General features: G+C 38.0%; 1 protein-coding gene across 4 annotated transcripts in view; it reads right to left on the bottom strand.

The window, feature by feature from the left end:
- tbc1d10c (TBC1 domain family, member 10C) overlaps window positions 1-15,839 on the bottom strand; it is a 23,266-nt gene extending 7,427 nt beyond the window's left edge. Inside the window, exons 1-9 of one of the 4 annotated variants that reach the window (XM_061900075.1) lie at window positions 15,705-15,839; window positions 15,503-15,643; window positions 9,460-9,562; window positions 9,291-9,398; window positions 9,107-9,213; window positions 8,917-9,031; window positions 969-1,034; window positions 703-892; window positions 452-609 (exon numbers count right to left, since the gene is read on the bottom strand). In XM_061900075.1, coding sequence (XP_061756059.1) covers window positions 452-609; window positions 703-892; window positions 969-1,034; window positions 8,917-9,031; window positions 9,107-9,213; window positions 9,291-9,398; window positions 9,460-9,562; window positions 15,503-15,639 — 984 coding nt within the window. In that variant the 5' untranslated portion in view covers window positions 15,640-15,643; window positions 15,705-15,839. Of the gene's footprint in view, window positions 1-451; window positions 610-702; window positions 893-968; window positions 1,035-8,916; window positions 9,032-9,106; window positions 9,214-9,290; window positions 9,399-9,459; window positions 9,563-15,502 lie in introns of all 4 variants that reach the window. The other 3 variants (XM_061900074.1, XM_061900072.1, XM_061900073.1) reach the window with 3 other exon arrangements.

The following is a 15,839-nucleotide window of genomic DNA, read 5'->3' as shown; positions in this document are numbered from 1 at the left end:
CTCCACAGTAAGTCTTTGCTGTCGTCCAGCATTCTGTTATTGTTTGCTTTGCAGCCAGTTCAGTTTTAGTTTCGTTCTGCATAGCCTTCCCTAAGCTTCAATGCCTTTTCTTAGAGGCACTCACCTTTTGTTTATTTTTGGTTTAAGCATTCGACACCTTTTTACCTGCACCCTGCCTCCCGCTGATTCCGACGTCTACAAGGCAATTAGCTACGGGCTGCCACCTAGTGATATGGAAGAGTATTACACGGTTACTCTGCTGAGCTCTAGACAGCACCGACACTCAACAACAACACATCATTTGCGGACTATAATCACTGGTTTGCAAAAAGTATTTTTAACCCAAATAGGTGAATCTCCCATGGCACACCAGACTGTATCTCACAGTGGTTGAAAAACACTGGCACAGTCATATAGTACTTAGCAGCCGTTCTAATCATGTTGACCTCACCTCTGCTATGAAGTCGTCCTCCACCTCATGGACCTCACATCGGACGTCCCTCAGCCTCTGCAGAGTCTCCAACTGGCCCTGACACTCCCTCCTTTGCTCGGCCCGACCCAGCACCCTCCGCACCAGCACCACCGCCACCTTCAGCAGCACCCCCACCCCTGACAGGCCACAAGGGTAACTATTAGAGACCGGCGTGATACTCCCAATATTGCCATCTTAATTGATGTCGGCGGTGTGCGAGAGGGGCTTACCGTTGCAGAAAAACAGGTCCCAGACTCGCAGCAGCGCGCTGAAGGGCAGGTGGCGCGTGAACAAGCACATCAGCCAATCGGTGGCGAACATGAGGGGCTCCACGCCGTGCTGCTGCAGGTGTTTGTGTGCGGGAGGACATGTTCTTCTTAAAAGCCAGGTCAGAAGAGTGGCGTCGAACAGGACTCCCTCCTTGGTGACACACGGTTGACAAAAGCGTTCACGGAGGCATCGCTGCAGAAACACTGGTAAAGCCGGGCATCCTCACCAGGAGAGGGCTGTAGTATCCAGGGAGGTAGCGCTCACTAAGTTGCACCAGACACCAGAAGGCCTCCTGTCCATGTCGGCGTACACAAGACAAAGACAATGAGTACAATTTTTTACTGTTGTGTGCGGATATACAGTCGTGGTTGTCAGAGTTAGTTTGTGACATACCCCAAAATGCAGAGAGGGAGGCAGGCATTGAGTAAGGAAACATGGTTTAATAAAACACTTATACAAAACCAAACAAAAGGGGTACAACAAAAAGCGCGCACGAGGCGGATAACAAACTAAAAGAGCTAGCATGGGAGCTAGAAAACAAAAGGAGCTTAGCATGGAAGATAGCAAAAACAAAAAAGGCCTAGCGTGGAAGCTAGCGAGTAGCGAGCAGGAAACAGAAATCATTATGTGTAGTACAAAGACAACTTGGTAGCAGGGAACAAAAGACAGTAAGCTACAAACTGCTACCGAAATCTAGCTTACCGCTACGCTGCAATGACACGACACGACAGGAGCGACAATACAGAAGTAACAATAATCCAGCCCTGACTGGATGGAAAGACAGGTCTAAATAGGAGCGGGCTGATTGACACCAGGTTTGGCCAGGTGCCAATCAGCCGCAGATGAGGGGACACAGCTCTGAGGGAGAAAGACAGGAAACTGAAAAAATAAGAGCGCTGACCGGAACTAAAGACAGGAAATACTACACACACACAGAGGAAAAACTAAAACACAAACAAACTGTCAGGGGCAAGCCTATACAGTGGTCAAAAGATATTAATTCTTCAACATTTTAGAACTGTTATCGCTGTTTCTTCCAATAACTAAAAATGGCAACGCTACAGGAAAAAACACATTTGTTCCTAATGGCCCCCCAAAACATGTTATTCCTCATTTATTTTAACACAAACTAACGCAATTATTTGTCAGTGCTTCTCAAATATTTGTTTAAGCCTTCTCTAAAGAAGAAAAAATGTCATGCCTCTCCTTACACTCTGCCGCCATATGTAAATATATATATATGTTTATATATATGTATATATATATAATATGTGTGTGTGTGTGTGTGTGTGTGTGTGTGTGTGTGTGTGTGTGTGTGTGTGTGTGTGTGTGTGTGTGTGTGTGTGTGTGTGTGTATCACATTGAGGAAGTTAGGCTCAATGGCTACAATGTCATGCACAACTTTTGGAAGCAGGGCTATGGCCCTGCGATGAAGTGGCGAATTGTCCAGGGTGTACCCCGCCTTCCGCCCGATTGTAGCTGAGATAGGCGCCAGTGACCCCAAAAGGGAATAAGCGGTAGAAAATGGATGGATGGAGGGTTTTAAAGCATGATACTGATAAAGCATGTTTCCCCGGTGGGGGAACAGGTGTCCGCCCCACAATTTGAGAAGAACTTCTCTACGTTAAGATGTTTAATCAAACTTTTTCCACCAACGGCTGCCTCCTGTAAACTCAGACGCTGGATGATGACTTTTATATTTTAAAATAAAATAATGAGGTGGAAAAAAAGAAAACATTATATATTGTATTTTCAAAGACAAAGCTTTGTGTTATTAGAACAAATAAACATTCCAGACTTTTTGTTTTACATTATGCCTTTTTATATATATATATATATATATATATATATATATATACACACCACACACACAATGTTTCAGTAGCAAGGCACCCTTGCAGAAAACAGTAAATATGAGTTGCTGCATACAGTGCTTGGAAAGGGGGGTAAACAGCACCATCTAGTGGACAAATGTAAAAAGTACAATTGCAATGTTGCCACATACAGTATTTTGAAAGGGGGTAAATAGCACCATCTGGTGGACAAAGTACAATAAAAAGTACAATTGCAAGCCAAGGATATATATATATATATATATATATGTATATATATATATATATAATATATATATATATAAAAATGTGTCGAGCTGGATGCACACACCCCTGCTCGCTCTTTTGACATCCTTGGCTTGCAATTGTACTTTTTATTGTACTTTGTCCACCAGATGGTGCTATTTACCCCCTTTCAAAATACTGAATGTGACAACATTGCAATTGTACTTTTTATATTTGTCCACCAGATGGTGCTGTTTACCCCCCTTTCCAAGCACTGTATGCAGCAACTCATATTTACTGTTTCCTGCCAGGGTGCCTTGCTACTGAAACATTAAGTGTGTGTATATTTTTCTGTTTAGAATGCTTTATTGTGTGAATGCTCCAAACATTCACACATGCTTTTCTACACCAAAATGCATCTATTTCCTCTTCTTCTTCTACTATTTCTCCTTCTTCTTCTCCAGATTTTGGCGCGCTCTACCTTCCACATTTTTCACCTGATTCAAAGCCTTCCAACTTCAAACTTTTCAGCCTATTCGGGAATCGCGGGCTTTCCCTTTACAAATTCCAAACATTCCCAGGTTTCTCAGTTTTCCGGGAAATTTTACCTATTTAAAATGAATTGGCCATTTTTCAAACTTTCACTCTTTCCACATTTTTCAACCTATTCATACAATTCCAACATCAACACATTCCACTCACCCTGGACATTCAAACTACTATTTTTCCACGTTCAACAAATTTCCAGGAATTCCTGTTTGTTTGTTTTTTTAACCCAATTTCCAACTTTTTCATTTGACTACTCCTTCTCCTTTTTTCATCCCATTTCAACCGTTCCACTGTCCAAACGTTTTTCTTAGTCTTGACAAAAAAAACTAGTTGCTTTAGGAACTATAAAATTCCTGGTTTCACCAAAATTCCAGGAATTCTATTATACCATTTCTCAATTAATAAACTGTTACTACTTCAACAGTTCTTCACCGATTTGAACAATTCCAACACCAACCAATTCAGCTCATTTAGGACATTTATCCATCCATCCATCCATTTTCTATCGCTTGTCCCAATCTTTTTTTTTTTTTTAATCCAGCTTTTCCAAATTTCCAGGAAGTTCCTATTGAAATGAATGCGACATTTTTCCAAACCATTCCAACATCAACACATTCCACTCACCTTGGACATTCAAACTAACATTTTTCCACGTTCAACAAATGTCCAGGAATTCCTGTTTTTTGTTTTTTTTACTCAATTTCCAACCTTTTTCGTTTGACGACTCCTTTTCCTTTTATCATCTCATTTCAACCGTTCCACTGTCAAAACATTTTTCTTAGTCCAGACAAAAAAACTAGTTGGTTTAGGAACTATAAAAGATTCCTGGTTTTCCCGAAATTCCAGGAATTCTGTAAAACCATTTCTCAATTAAAAAAACTGTTTCTATGTCAACATTTCTTTATCAATTTGAACAATACCAACCATTTCAACTCATTCAGGACATTCAATCATTTAAAAAATAACCCGCTTTTCCGGAATTTCCAGGAAGTTCCCATTGAAATGAATAGGACATTTTTCCAAGTTGCACTATTCACACATTTTTCAAGCTATTCAAACCATTCCAACATCAACACATTCCACTCATCCTGGACATTCAAACTACCATTCTTCCACATTCAACACATTTCCAGGAATTCCTGGGTTGTTGTTTTTTAACCTAATTTCCAACCTTTTTCGTTTGACTACTCCTTTTCCTTTTATCATCTCATTTCAACCGTTCCACTGTCAAAACATTTTTCTTAGTCCAGACAAAAAAACTAGTTGGTTTAGGAACTATAAAAGATTCCTGGTTTTACCGAAATTCCAGGAATTCTGTAAAACCATTTCTCAATTAAAAAAACTGTTTCTATGTCAACATTTCTTTATCAATTTGAACAATACCAACCATTTCAACTCATTCAGGACATTCAATCATTTAAAAAATAACCCGCTTTTCCAGAATTTCCAGGAAGTTCCCATTGAAATGAATAGGACGTTTTTTCCAAGTTGGACAATTCGCACATTTTTCAAGCTATTCAAACTATTCCAACATCAACACATTCCACTCATCCTGGACATTCAAACTACCATTTTTCCACGTTCAACAAATTTCCAGGAGTTCCTGGTTTTCTTTAACCCAATTTCCAACCTTTTTTGTTTAACTTGTCCTTTTCCTTTTTGCATCCCATTTCAACCGTTCCACTGCCCAAACATTTTTCTTAGTCCAGACAAAAAAACTACTTGGTTTAGGAACTATAAAAGATTCCTGGTTTTCCTTAATTTCCAGGAATTCTATAAAACCATTTCTCAATTAAAACAATGTTACGACTTCAACATTTCTTGACCGATTTGAACAATTCCAACACCAACCATTTCAACTCATTCAGGACATTCAGTCATTTAAAAATTAACCCGATTTTCCCAAATTTCCAGGAAGTTCCCATTGAAATGAATAGGACATTTTTTCCAGGTTGGACCATTTGCACATTTTCCAACCTATTCAAACCATTCCAACATCAACACATTCCACTCATCCTGGACATTCAAACTACCATTTTTCCACGTTCAAAAAATTTCCAGTATTTCCTGGTTTTCTTTAACCCAATTGCCAACCTTTTTTGTTTAACTTGTCCTTTTCCTTTTTGCATCCCATTTCAACCGTTCCACTGTCCAAATATTTTTCTTAGTCCAGACAAAAAAAAAGTAGTTGCTTTAGGAATATAAAAGATTCCTGGTTTTCCCAAATTTCCAGGAATTCTATAAAACCATTTCTCAATCAAAAAAATGTTACAACTTCAACATTTCTTGACCGATTTGAACAATTCCAACACCAACCATTTCAACTCATTCAGGACATTCAATCATTTAAAATAGAAATTAGCTTTTCCAAATTTCCAGGAAGTTCCCATTGAAATGAATAGGACATTTTTTCCAAGTTGCACAATTCGCACATTTTTCAAGCTATTCAAACCATTCCAACATCAACACATTCCACTCGTCCTGGACATTCAAACTAACATTTTTCCACGTTCAACAAATTTCCAGGAATTCCTGGGTTATTTTTTTTAACCTAGTTTCCAACCTTTTTCGTTTGACTACTCCTTTTCCTTTTTTCATCTCATTTCAACAGTTCCACTGTCAAAACATTTGTCTTAGTCCAGACAAAAAAACTAGTTGGTTTAGGAACTATAAAAGATTCCTGGTTTTCCCAAAATTCCATAAAACCATTTCTCAATTTAAAAAAACTGTTACGACTTCAACATTTCTGGACCGATTTGAACAATTCCAACACCAACCATTTCAACTCATTCAGGACATTCATTCATCCATCCATCCATTTTCTACCGCTTATTCCCTTTTGGCGTTGCGGGGGGCGCTGGCGCCTATCTCAGCTACAATCTGGCGGAAGGCGGCGTACACCCTGGACAAGTCGCCACCTCATCGCAGTCAGGACATTCAATCATTTTCAAAAAAATTCTCAAATTTCCAGGAAGTTCCCATTAAAATGAAAGGGACATTTTTTCCAAGTTGAACAATTCCCACATTTTTCAACCAATTCAAACCATTCCAACATCAACACTCATCCTGGACCTTCAAACTAACATTATAAAAGGTCCAAATCAAATTCCAGTTTTCCTGGAAATTCAAACTCTTTAACATTCAAACTATTCTTACATTCACACTACATTCTGTCAGAATTTCACTTCAACTTCAGCATTGGAGTGTTCACACACAATTCCTTTAGGAATTGCCTCATCTCGTATGTAAATATGTTTGTTTTTTAAAAACATTTTTTACATTTTGTCAAACACAAGACTGAAGTTATGTAGTACTGGCATTCAAAAATAAATAATAAAATGTACTAATGTTTCAGGCATAAGTTATTTAAAACATGTATTTATTTAAAGGCCTACTGAAATGAGATGTTCTTATTTAAACGGGGATAGCAGGTCCATTCTATGTGTCATACTTGATCATTTCGCCATATTGCCATATTTTTGCTGAAAGGATTTAGTAGAGAACATCCACGATAAAGTTGGCTACTTTTGGTCGCTAATAAAAAAGCCTTGCCTGTACCGGAAGTAGCAGACGATGTGTGCGTGACGTCACGGGTTGTGGAGCTCCTCACATCCGAACATTGTTTACAATCATGGCCACCAGCAGCCAGAGCGATTCGGACCGTGAAAGCGACGATTTCCCCATTAATTTGAGCGAGGATGAAAGATTTGTGGATGAGGAAAGTGAGAGTGAAGGACTAGAAAGAAAAAAAATGACGAGGGCAGTGGCAGCGATTCAGATGTTATTAGACAAATTTACTAGGATAATTCTGGAAAATCCCTTATCTGCTTATTGTGTTACTAATGTTTTAGTGAGATTATATGGTCGTACCTGAAAGTTGGAGGGGTGTGGCCACGGGTGTGGTGACCGCCAGTGTCTCTGATGGAAGCCACGTTTCTTGACGAGGCAAAGCAAAGGCAGCCGTTGGGGCCGGGCTGAGATTTTTATTTTCCCCCTCATTCGGGGGCGGCCGGTTGGAGGAGGCAAGACAGTCCGCAGCTGCCTCTTTGACAGGTGCACGAGGAACGACGCAAGCTCCGCTCATGTCTACGGTAAGAGCCGACTTATTACCACCATTTTCTCACCGAAACCTGCCAGTTGACATGTGGTCGGGAACCAAGTTCGCTTGACCTCTCTGTTCCATAGTAAAGCTTCACTGTCATCTTTCGGGAATGTAAACAAGGAAACACCGGCTGTGTTCGTGTTGCTACAGGCGGCCGCAATACACCGCTTCCCACCTAAGTCTTTCTTCTTTGACGTCTCCATTATTCATTGAAAAATTGCAAAAGAGGCTGATTTCAATACCGGTAATTTGAAATCGCATAAAGGGAAGAATATTAGGAGTTATTCAGTAGAATTTAAGGTTCAAGCTTACATCACACTCAAGTTTTTACTGCATACCTTTGGTAAGTGCCGGAGTCAGAAGAGGTGTTAAAAAAATTAGCGCATGCTTACTTTTACCACATGCCTTTGGTAAGCGCAGGAGTGAGAAGAGGTTTTAAAATAATTAGCGCCCCGGCGGCAATTCAGGGAAATACCGTATACAGTGGGAGCGATTCAGATGTTATTAGACAAATTTACTAGGATAATTCTGGAAAATCCCTTATCTGCTTATTGTGTTACTAGTATTTTAGTGAGATTATATGGTCGTACCTGAAAGTCGGAGGGGTGTGGCCACTGGCGTGGTGACCGCCAGTGTCTCTGATGGAAGCCACGTTTTCTCGACGAGGCGAAGCGAAGGCAGCCGCTGGGGCCGGGCTGAACTTTTTCCCCCCCTCCTCCACGGTGGAAGCATCCCACGTTCGGGGGCGGCCGTTCGGAGGAGGCAAGAGAGCCCGCAGCTGCCTCTTTGACAGATGCACGAGGAACGACGCAACCTCCGCTCATGTCTACGGTAAGAGCCGACTTATTACCACCATTTTCTCACCGAAACCTTTTGGTTGACATGTGGTCGGGAACCATGTTCGCTTGACCTCTCTGTTCCATAGTAAAGCTTCACTGTCATCTTTCGGGAATGTAAACAAGGAAACACCGGCTGTGTTCGTGTTGCTACAGGCGGCCGCAATACACCGCTTCCCACCTACGTCTTTCTTCTTTGACGTCTCCATTATTAATTGAATAAATTGCATAAGATTCAGCAACACAGATGTCCAGAATACTGTGGAATTATGCGATGAATCCAGACGACTTATAGCTGGAACAAAATGTCCGCTACAATCTGTGACGTCACGCGCACGCGTCATCATACCGCGACGTTTTCAACAGGATACTTCGCGCGAAATTTAAAATTGTAATTTAGTAAACTAAAAAGGCCGTATTGGCATGTGTTGCAATGTTAATATTTCATCATTGATATATAAACTATCAGACTGCGTGGTCGCTAGTAGTGGCTTTCAGTAGACCTTTAAAGTGGAAAAGAATCTTGTTCGATATTTTTACAGGGGCTTTCTAAGACTTTTTCTGTCAATATAGGGACCAATGTTTTTATTTGGGATTCATTGTGGGTGGATAGGAACAAAGTAGAAGTACCTCAGCTGGCATGTTCATCAAGAGGACCGCAGCCACCGGTCCTTGAGCCTGACAATAGCCGTCCTCTGGCTTGAACTGAGTGAAAGCTTTCAAGACTCTGAACAATCCTCGCTGCCTAAACACAAGCAGGTGTGATAGGATGCTGAGAAACGGCAGCAGTGAATACCAGCGATGACGTAATGCGGCTTACCCGTGTCCCTCCTTGGAGAGGAACATCTCGTGGAAAGGAAACTGTCGGTCCAGATCTCTCTGGATGACGTCCACCCACTTCTGCAGCCCGGCCTTAGAGTCCAGACGCTGACACCACATGTTGTGTCTCCTTTTATCTATCAGCTCAATTTTACTGAAATTCTTGAGTTTGTTTGTTTTTTTACCTGATAGAGGTGTTTGTTGTTGTTCATCCTGTTGGTGGCGCCACAGAGCAGAGGCCAGCACTTTGCTCTAAGTGAGGATGGGATACCTTTCTGACACTGAACTTTCACCTGCAACCAACATGGAGGGTTCTAGATGGATAGAGACGGATGGACGGATGGACGGACACACCATGTTATTCTTCTTGAACAAGATGCTCTCCCATTGGTCCATGATGTGGATCCACTTGGCTTCCCTCTGCCTGACAAGTTGAGGGCGCGGGCCCACAGTCCTGCTGACACATTGCACACAAACACTCAAAAAAAGGCTTTTAAAGGCCTACTGAAACCCAAAACTACCGACCACGCAGTCTGATGGTTTATACTAAAAAGTATTTAGTCAGCCAGCGATTGTGCAAGTTCTCCCACTTAAAATGATGACAGAGGTCTGTAAGTTTCATCATAGGTACACTTCAACTGTGAGAGACAGAATGTGAAAAAAAAAATCGAGGAATTTTAAATGAATGTGGAAAATAAGTATTTGGTCAACCATTCAAAGCTCTCACTGATGGAAGGAGGTTTTGGCTCCAAATCTCATGATACATGGCCCCATTCATTCTTTCCTTAACACGGATCAATCGTCCTGTCCCCTTAGCAGAAAAACAGCCCCAAAGCATGATGTTTCCACCCCCATGCTTCACAGTAGGTATGGTGTTCTTGGGATGCAACTCAGTATTCTTCTTCCTCCAAACACGACGAGTTGAGTTTATACCAAAATGGATACATGGATGATACAGCAGAGGAGTGGGAGAATGTCATGTGGTCAGATGAAACCAAAATAGAACTTTTTGGTATAAACTCAACTCGTGGTGTTTGGAGGAAGAAGAATACTGAGTGGATCCCAAGAACACCATACCTACTGTGAAGCATGGGGGTGGAAACATCATGCTTTGGGGCTGTTTTTCTGCTAAGGCAGGGGTGTCAAACTCAAATACAGAGTGGGCCAAAATTTAAAACCGAACAAAGCCGCGGACCGAGGTTGAACAAATTAACCTTTTAATAGGGACCCAAACGAGTTTTGCATTGAATATTGAACAAGCAAGGCTTATATAACTTTATAGTGAGATGCACAATCGAGTTTCAAATAATAATAATAATCAAAAAAATATCAATGGCATATCAAAATTTAAATATAAATTGAATGCCTCTTTTCGGCGGCGGGGTTGAGGTGAACGGGGTTTGGTGATAGCGGGGGTTGTATATTGTAGCTTCCCGGATGAGTTGGTGCTGCAAGGGATTATGGGTATTTGTTCTGTTGTGTTTATGTTGTGCTACGGTGCGGATGTTTTTTTTTTTGTTTTTTTGTAACATTCTCTCGGTGGATTTTTTTTTAATGTGGACACCCCTGAGTTATCCATCCATCCATCCATTTTCTACCGCTTGTGAGTTATTTGTTCAAAATTGTAAATTTTTTTCACATTACATCACACATTTTTGCTCTTGTTTTTTGTTAACGTTCTGTTTATTTTTTTAATTTGGACATTCCTGAGTTATTAGTATAAAATTGTAAAAAAAAAAATTCACATTACATCACACATTTATGCTCATGTTTTTTTTTAACATTCTCTCTGTTGATTTTTTTTTTTTATGTGGACATCCCTGAGTTATCCATCCATCCATCCATTTTCTACCGCTTGTGAGTTTTTCATAAAATATTTGTACGTTTTTTTTTCTCATTACATCACACATTCTTGCTCATGTTTTTTTTTAGTTTTTTTTACATTCTTGCTGTTGATTTTTTTTAAAAATGTGGACACCCCTGAGTTATTCGTATAAAATTCTACGTTTTTTTCTCAATACATCACACATTTTTGCTCATGTTTTTTAATTTTTTTTACAATTTCTCTGGTGATTTTTTTTTTTTCATGTGGACACCTCTGAGTTATTTGTATAAAATTCTAGGTTTTTTTCTTAATACATAACACATTTTTGCTCATGTTTTTTGCTAACGTTCTGTTGATTTTTTAAATTTGGATATTCCTGAGTTATTAGTAAAAAAATTGTAAAAAAAAATTCACATTGTGAATTATATTTATATAGCGCTTTTTCTCTAGTGACTTAAAGTTCCATTCAAACCAGTGTGGGTGGCACTGGAAGCGGATGGGTAAAGTGTCTTGCCCAAGGACACAACGGCAGTGACTAGGTTGGCAGAAGCGGGAATCGAACCTGCATCCCTCAAGTCGCTGGCACGGCCACTCTACCAACCGAGCTAAACCGCCACATTACATCACAGATTTTAGCTCATGTTTTTTTTAACATTCTCTCTGTTGATTTTTTTTTTTTTATGTGGACATCCCTGAGTTATTCATCCATCCATCCATTTTCTACCGCTTTTGAGTTTTTCGTAAAATATTTGTACGTTTTTTTTTCTCATTACATCACACATTCTTGCTCATGTTTTTTTTATTTATTTATTTATTTTTTAAATTCTTGCTGTTGATTTTTTTGTTTAAATGTGGACACCCCTGTGTTATTAGTATGAAATTGTCCATTTTTTTCTCATTACATCACACATTTTTGCTCACGTTTTTTTTTTTTTTTACATTCTCTCTGTTGATTTTTTTTATGTGGACACCTCTGAGTTATTCATATAAAATCCTACGTTTTTTTCTCAATACATCACACATTTTTGCTCATGTTTTTGTTTTTTTTACATTCTTGCTGTTGAATTTTTTGGAGTTATCCATATAAAATATTCAAATTTTTTTCTCATTACATCACAAATTTTTGCTTGTGTTTTCTTTACATTCTTACTGTTGTTGTTTTTTTCTAAATGTGGACACCCCTGAGTTATTAGTATAAAAATGTCAGTGTTTTTTTCTCATTACATCACAAATTTTTGCTCACGTTTTTTTATTTTTTTACATTCTCTCTGTTGATTTTTTTTTATGTGGACACCTCTGAGTTATTCATATGCAATTCTACGTTTTTTTCTCAATACATCACACATTTTTGCTCATGTTTTTTTTTTTTTTTCATTCTTGCTGTTGATTTTTTTTTAAATGTGGACACCCCTGAGTTATTTGTATAAAATTGTAAAAAAAAAAAAAATTCTCATTACATCACACATTTTTGCTTGTGTTTTCTTTACATTCTTACTGTTGTTGTTTTTTTAAATGTGGACACCCCTGAGTTATTAGTATAAAAATGTCAGGGTTTTTTTCTCATTACATCACACATTTTTGCTCATGTATTTTTTTTTTTTTAACATTCTTACTGTTGATTTTTTTTTTTTTTTTTGGACACCCTTAAGTTATTAGTATAAAATTGTACGTTTTTTTTTTGTCATTACATCACACATTTTTGCTCACATTTTTTTATTTTTTTACATTCTCTCTGTTAATTTTTTTTTATGTGGACACCTGAGTTATTCGTATAAAATTCTACGTTTTTTTCTCAATACATCACACATTTTTGCTCACGTTTTTTTATTTTTTTACATTCTCTCCGTAGATTTTTTTTGAGTTATTTGTATAAAATTTTACGTTTTTTTCTCATTACATCACACATTTTTGCTCATGTATTTTCTTTCTTTTTTTTTTAACATTCTTACTGTTGATTTTTTTTTTTTTTGGACACCCTTAAGTTATTAGTATAAAATTGTAAGTTTTTTTTCTCATTACATCACACATTTTTGCTCATGTTTTTTCATTTTTTTACATTCTTTCTGTTAATTTTTTTTTATGTGGACACCTGAATTATTCGTATAAAATTCTACGTTTTTTTCTCAATACATCACACATTTTTGCTCATGTTTTTTTATTTTTGTACATTCTCTCTGTTAATTTTTTTTATGTGGACACCTGAGTTATTCGTATAAAATTCTACGTTTTTTTCTCAATACATCACACATTTTTGCTCATGTTTTTTTATTTTTTTACATTCTCTCTGTTAATTTTTTTTATGTGGACACCTCTGAGTTATTCGTATAAAATTCTACTTTTTTTTTCAATACATCACACATTTTTGCTCATGTTTTTTTTTTTATATTCTTGCTGTTGATTTGTTTTTAAATGTGGACACCCCTGAGTTATTTGTAGAAAATTGTCAGGGTTTTTTCTCATTACATCACAAATTTTTGCTCACGTTTTTTCATTTTTTTACATTCTTTCTGTTAATTTTTTTTAATGTGGACACCTGAATTATTCGTATAAAATTCTATGTTTTTTTCTCAATACATCACACATTTTTGCTCATGTTTTTTTTTTTTTTTACATTCTTGCTGTTGATTTTTTTTTAAATGTGGACACCCCTGAGTTATTTGTATAAAATTGTCAGGGTTTTTTCTCATTACCATCCATCCATCCATCCATTTCCTACCGCTTATTCCCTTTTGGGGTCGCGGGGGGCGCTGGCGCCTATCTCAGCTACAATCGGGCGGAAAGCGGGGTACACCCTGGACAAGTCGCCACCTCATCGCATTTTTGCTCATGTTTTTTTTATTTTTTAACATTCTCTCTGTTAATTTTTTTTTATGTGGACACCTGAGTTATTCGTATAAAATTCTACGTTTTTTTCTCAATACATCACACATTTTTGCTCACGTTTTTTTATTTTTTTACATTCTCTCTGTAGATTTTTTTTGAGTTATTTGTATAAAATTTTAAGTTTTTTTCTCATTACATCACACATTTTTGCTCATGTATTTTTTTTTTAACATTCTTACTGTTGATTTTTTTTTTTTTTGGACACCCTTAAGTTATTAGTATAAAATTGTACGTTTTTTTTCTAATTACATCACACATTTTTGCTCACATTTTTTCATTTTTTTACATTCTCTCTGTTAATTTTTTTTTATGTGGACACCTGAGTTATTCGTATAAAATTCTACGTTTTTTTCTCAATACATCACACATTTTTGCTCATGTTTTTTTATTTTTTTACATTCTCTCTGTTAATTTTTTTTATGTGGACACCTCTGAGTTATTCGTATAAAATTCTACTTTTTTTTTTCAATACATCGCACATTTTTGCTCATGTTTTTTTTTTTTTTTACATTCTTGCTGTTGATTTTTTTTTAAATGTGGACACCCCTGAGTTATTTGTATAAAATTGTCAGGGTTTTTTCTCATTACCATCCATCCATCCATCCATTTTCTACCGCTTATTCCCTTTTGGGGTCGCGGGGGGCGCTGGCGCCTATCTCAGCTACAATCGGGCGGAAGGCGGGTTACACCCTGGACAAGTCGCCACCTCATCGCATTTTTGCTCATGTTTTTTTTTTTTTTTCAACATTCTCTCTGTTTATTTATTTTTTTTATGTGGACACCTGAGTTATTCGTATAAAATTCTACGTTTTTTTCTCAATACATCACACATTTTTGCTCTTTTTTTTTTTTTTTAACATTCTTACCGTTCATTTTTTATTTTTTATTCGAACACCCTTAAGTTATTAGTATAAAATTGTACGTTTTTTTCCTCATTACATCACACTTTTTTGCTAGTGTTTTTTTAACATTCTCACTGTTAATTTTTTTTAATGTGGACACCCCTGAGTTATTAGTATAAAATTGTCAGTTTTTTTCTCATTATATCACAATTTTTTTAAAACATTTTTACTGTTCTTTTTATTTGGACACCCCTGTGTTAACATAATGTTATTTGCACGGTCTTATAATTGCCAAAGTGTCAAATTGTTAAAAGACATGCAGCATACAAATTTCTTTAGTGAGCCCGATGAAGTACTTTATTGGGGCACATTAGTTTTAAGCTGTCGCGGGCCGCATAAAATGAATCGACGGGCCAGATCTGTCCGTCATAGCCATGGAGTTTTGCAATGTACTATAACTAAATATCTCTTCAATGGTACGAGGAGAAGAGTGTTACACTGAAGTCGACCCTCATAAATGCGCTGCATACTTGTTGTTGTACAACGTCCAGGAAACAGGAAAACCACACGGCAGCCAAGTGCCTGAGGCTCCATGGCAACAGGTGAGCGTGTAGTCAGTGAAGAAAGTTAGATAGAAGAAAAGTAGAGGAGGCATTTCTCATTAAGAGTCATATCGGTTGACCTTCCAGTTGCATATTATAAATAAAAATAATAATAAATTCCATTTTAGGCCTGTTGCCTTTTACAGTCTATACATGTGGTTGGGGACTGAGATTTTCAGTACCTGAAACCCCGACCACAGACACAAGCCTGCCTTCATGCGAGCGCAAAAGGAGGAACTGCTCACCGAGCTTCAGATCCATCGGACACGATGAAGCCAAAACGATCCGTCTCAAGTCCGAAGCTGCCTTCAGACCCCGGTTCAGATCCACGCTTGTCCTGCTCACTGCACATCCCTGGTCCCGGTCTGGATGGACTCAGCATTTTACTGAAAGAAGAGAAGGAGTAACAGTCCACCATTCGCTCGTCTTCATCGGACAGGGTCTCACCTGGAAATCAAAATGAGGCTTTGGTTGTGGCGTTTGAAAGCAATGATCTTCTTGCATGTCCTCTGGCGATGAACAATGACTGACTTCCTCTTACTTGCTTGTGCTTTTCTCTCTCTGCTGCCATCTCCCACTGAC

The sequence above is a fragment of the Nerophis ophidion genome, linkage group LG05 (genome assembly GCF_033978795.1).
Source record: "Nerophis ophidion isolate RoL-2023_Sa linkage group LG05, RoL_Noph_v1.0, whole genome shotgun sequence".
Classification (NCBI taxonomy): domain Eukaryota; kingdom Metazoa; phylum Chordata; class Actinopteri; order Syngnathiformes; family Syngnathidae; genus Nerophis; species Nerophis ophidion.
Note: the sequence above shows the minus strand (reverse complement) of the source record. Positions and strands in the feature narration are given on the sequence as shown.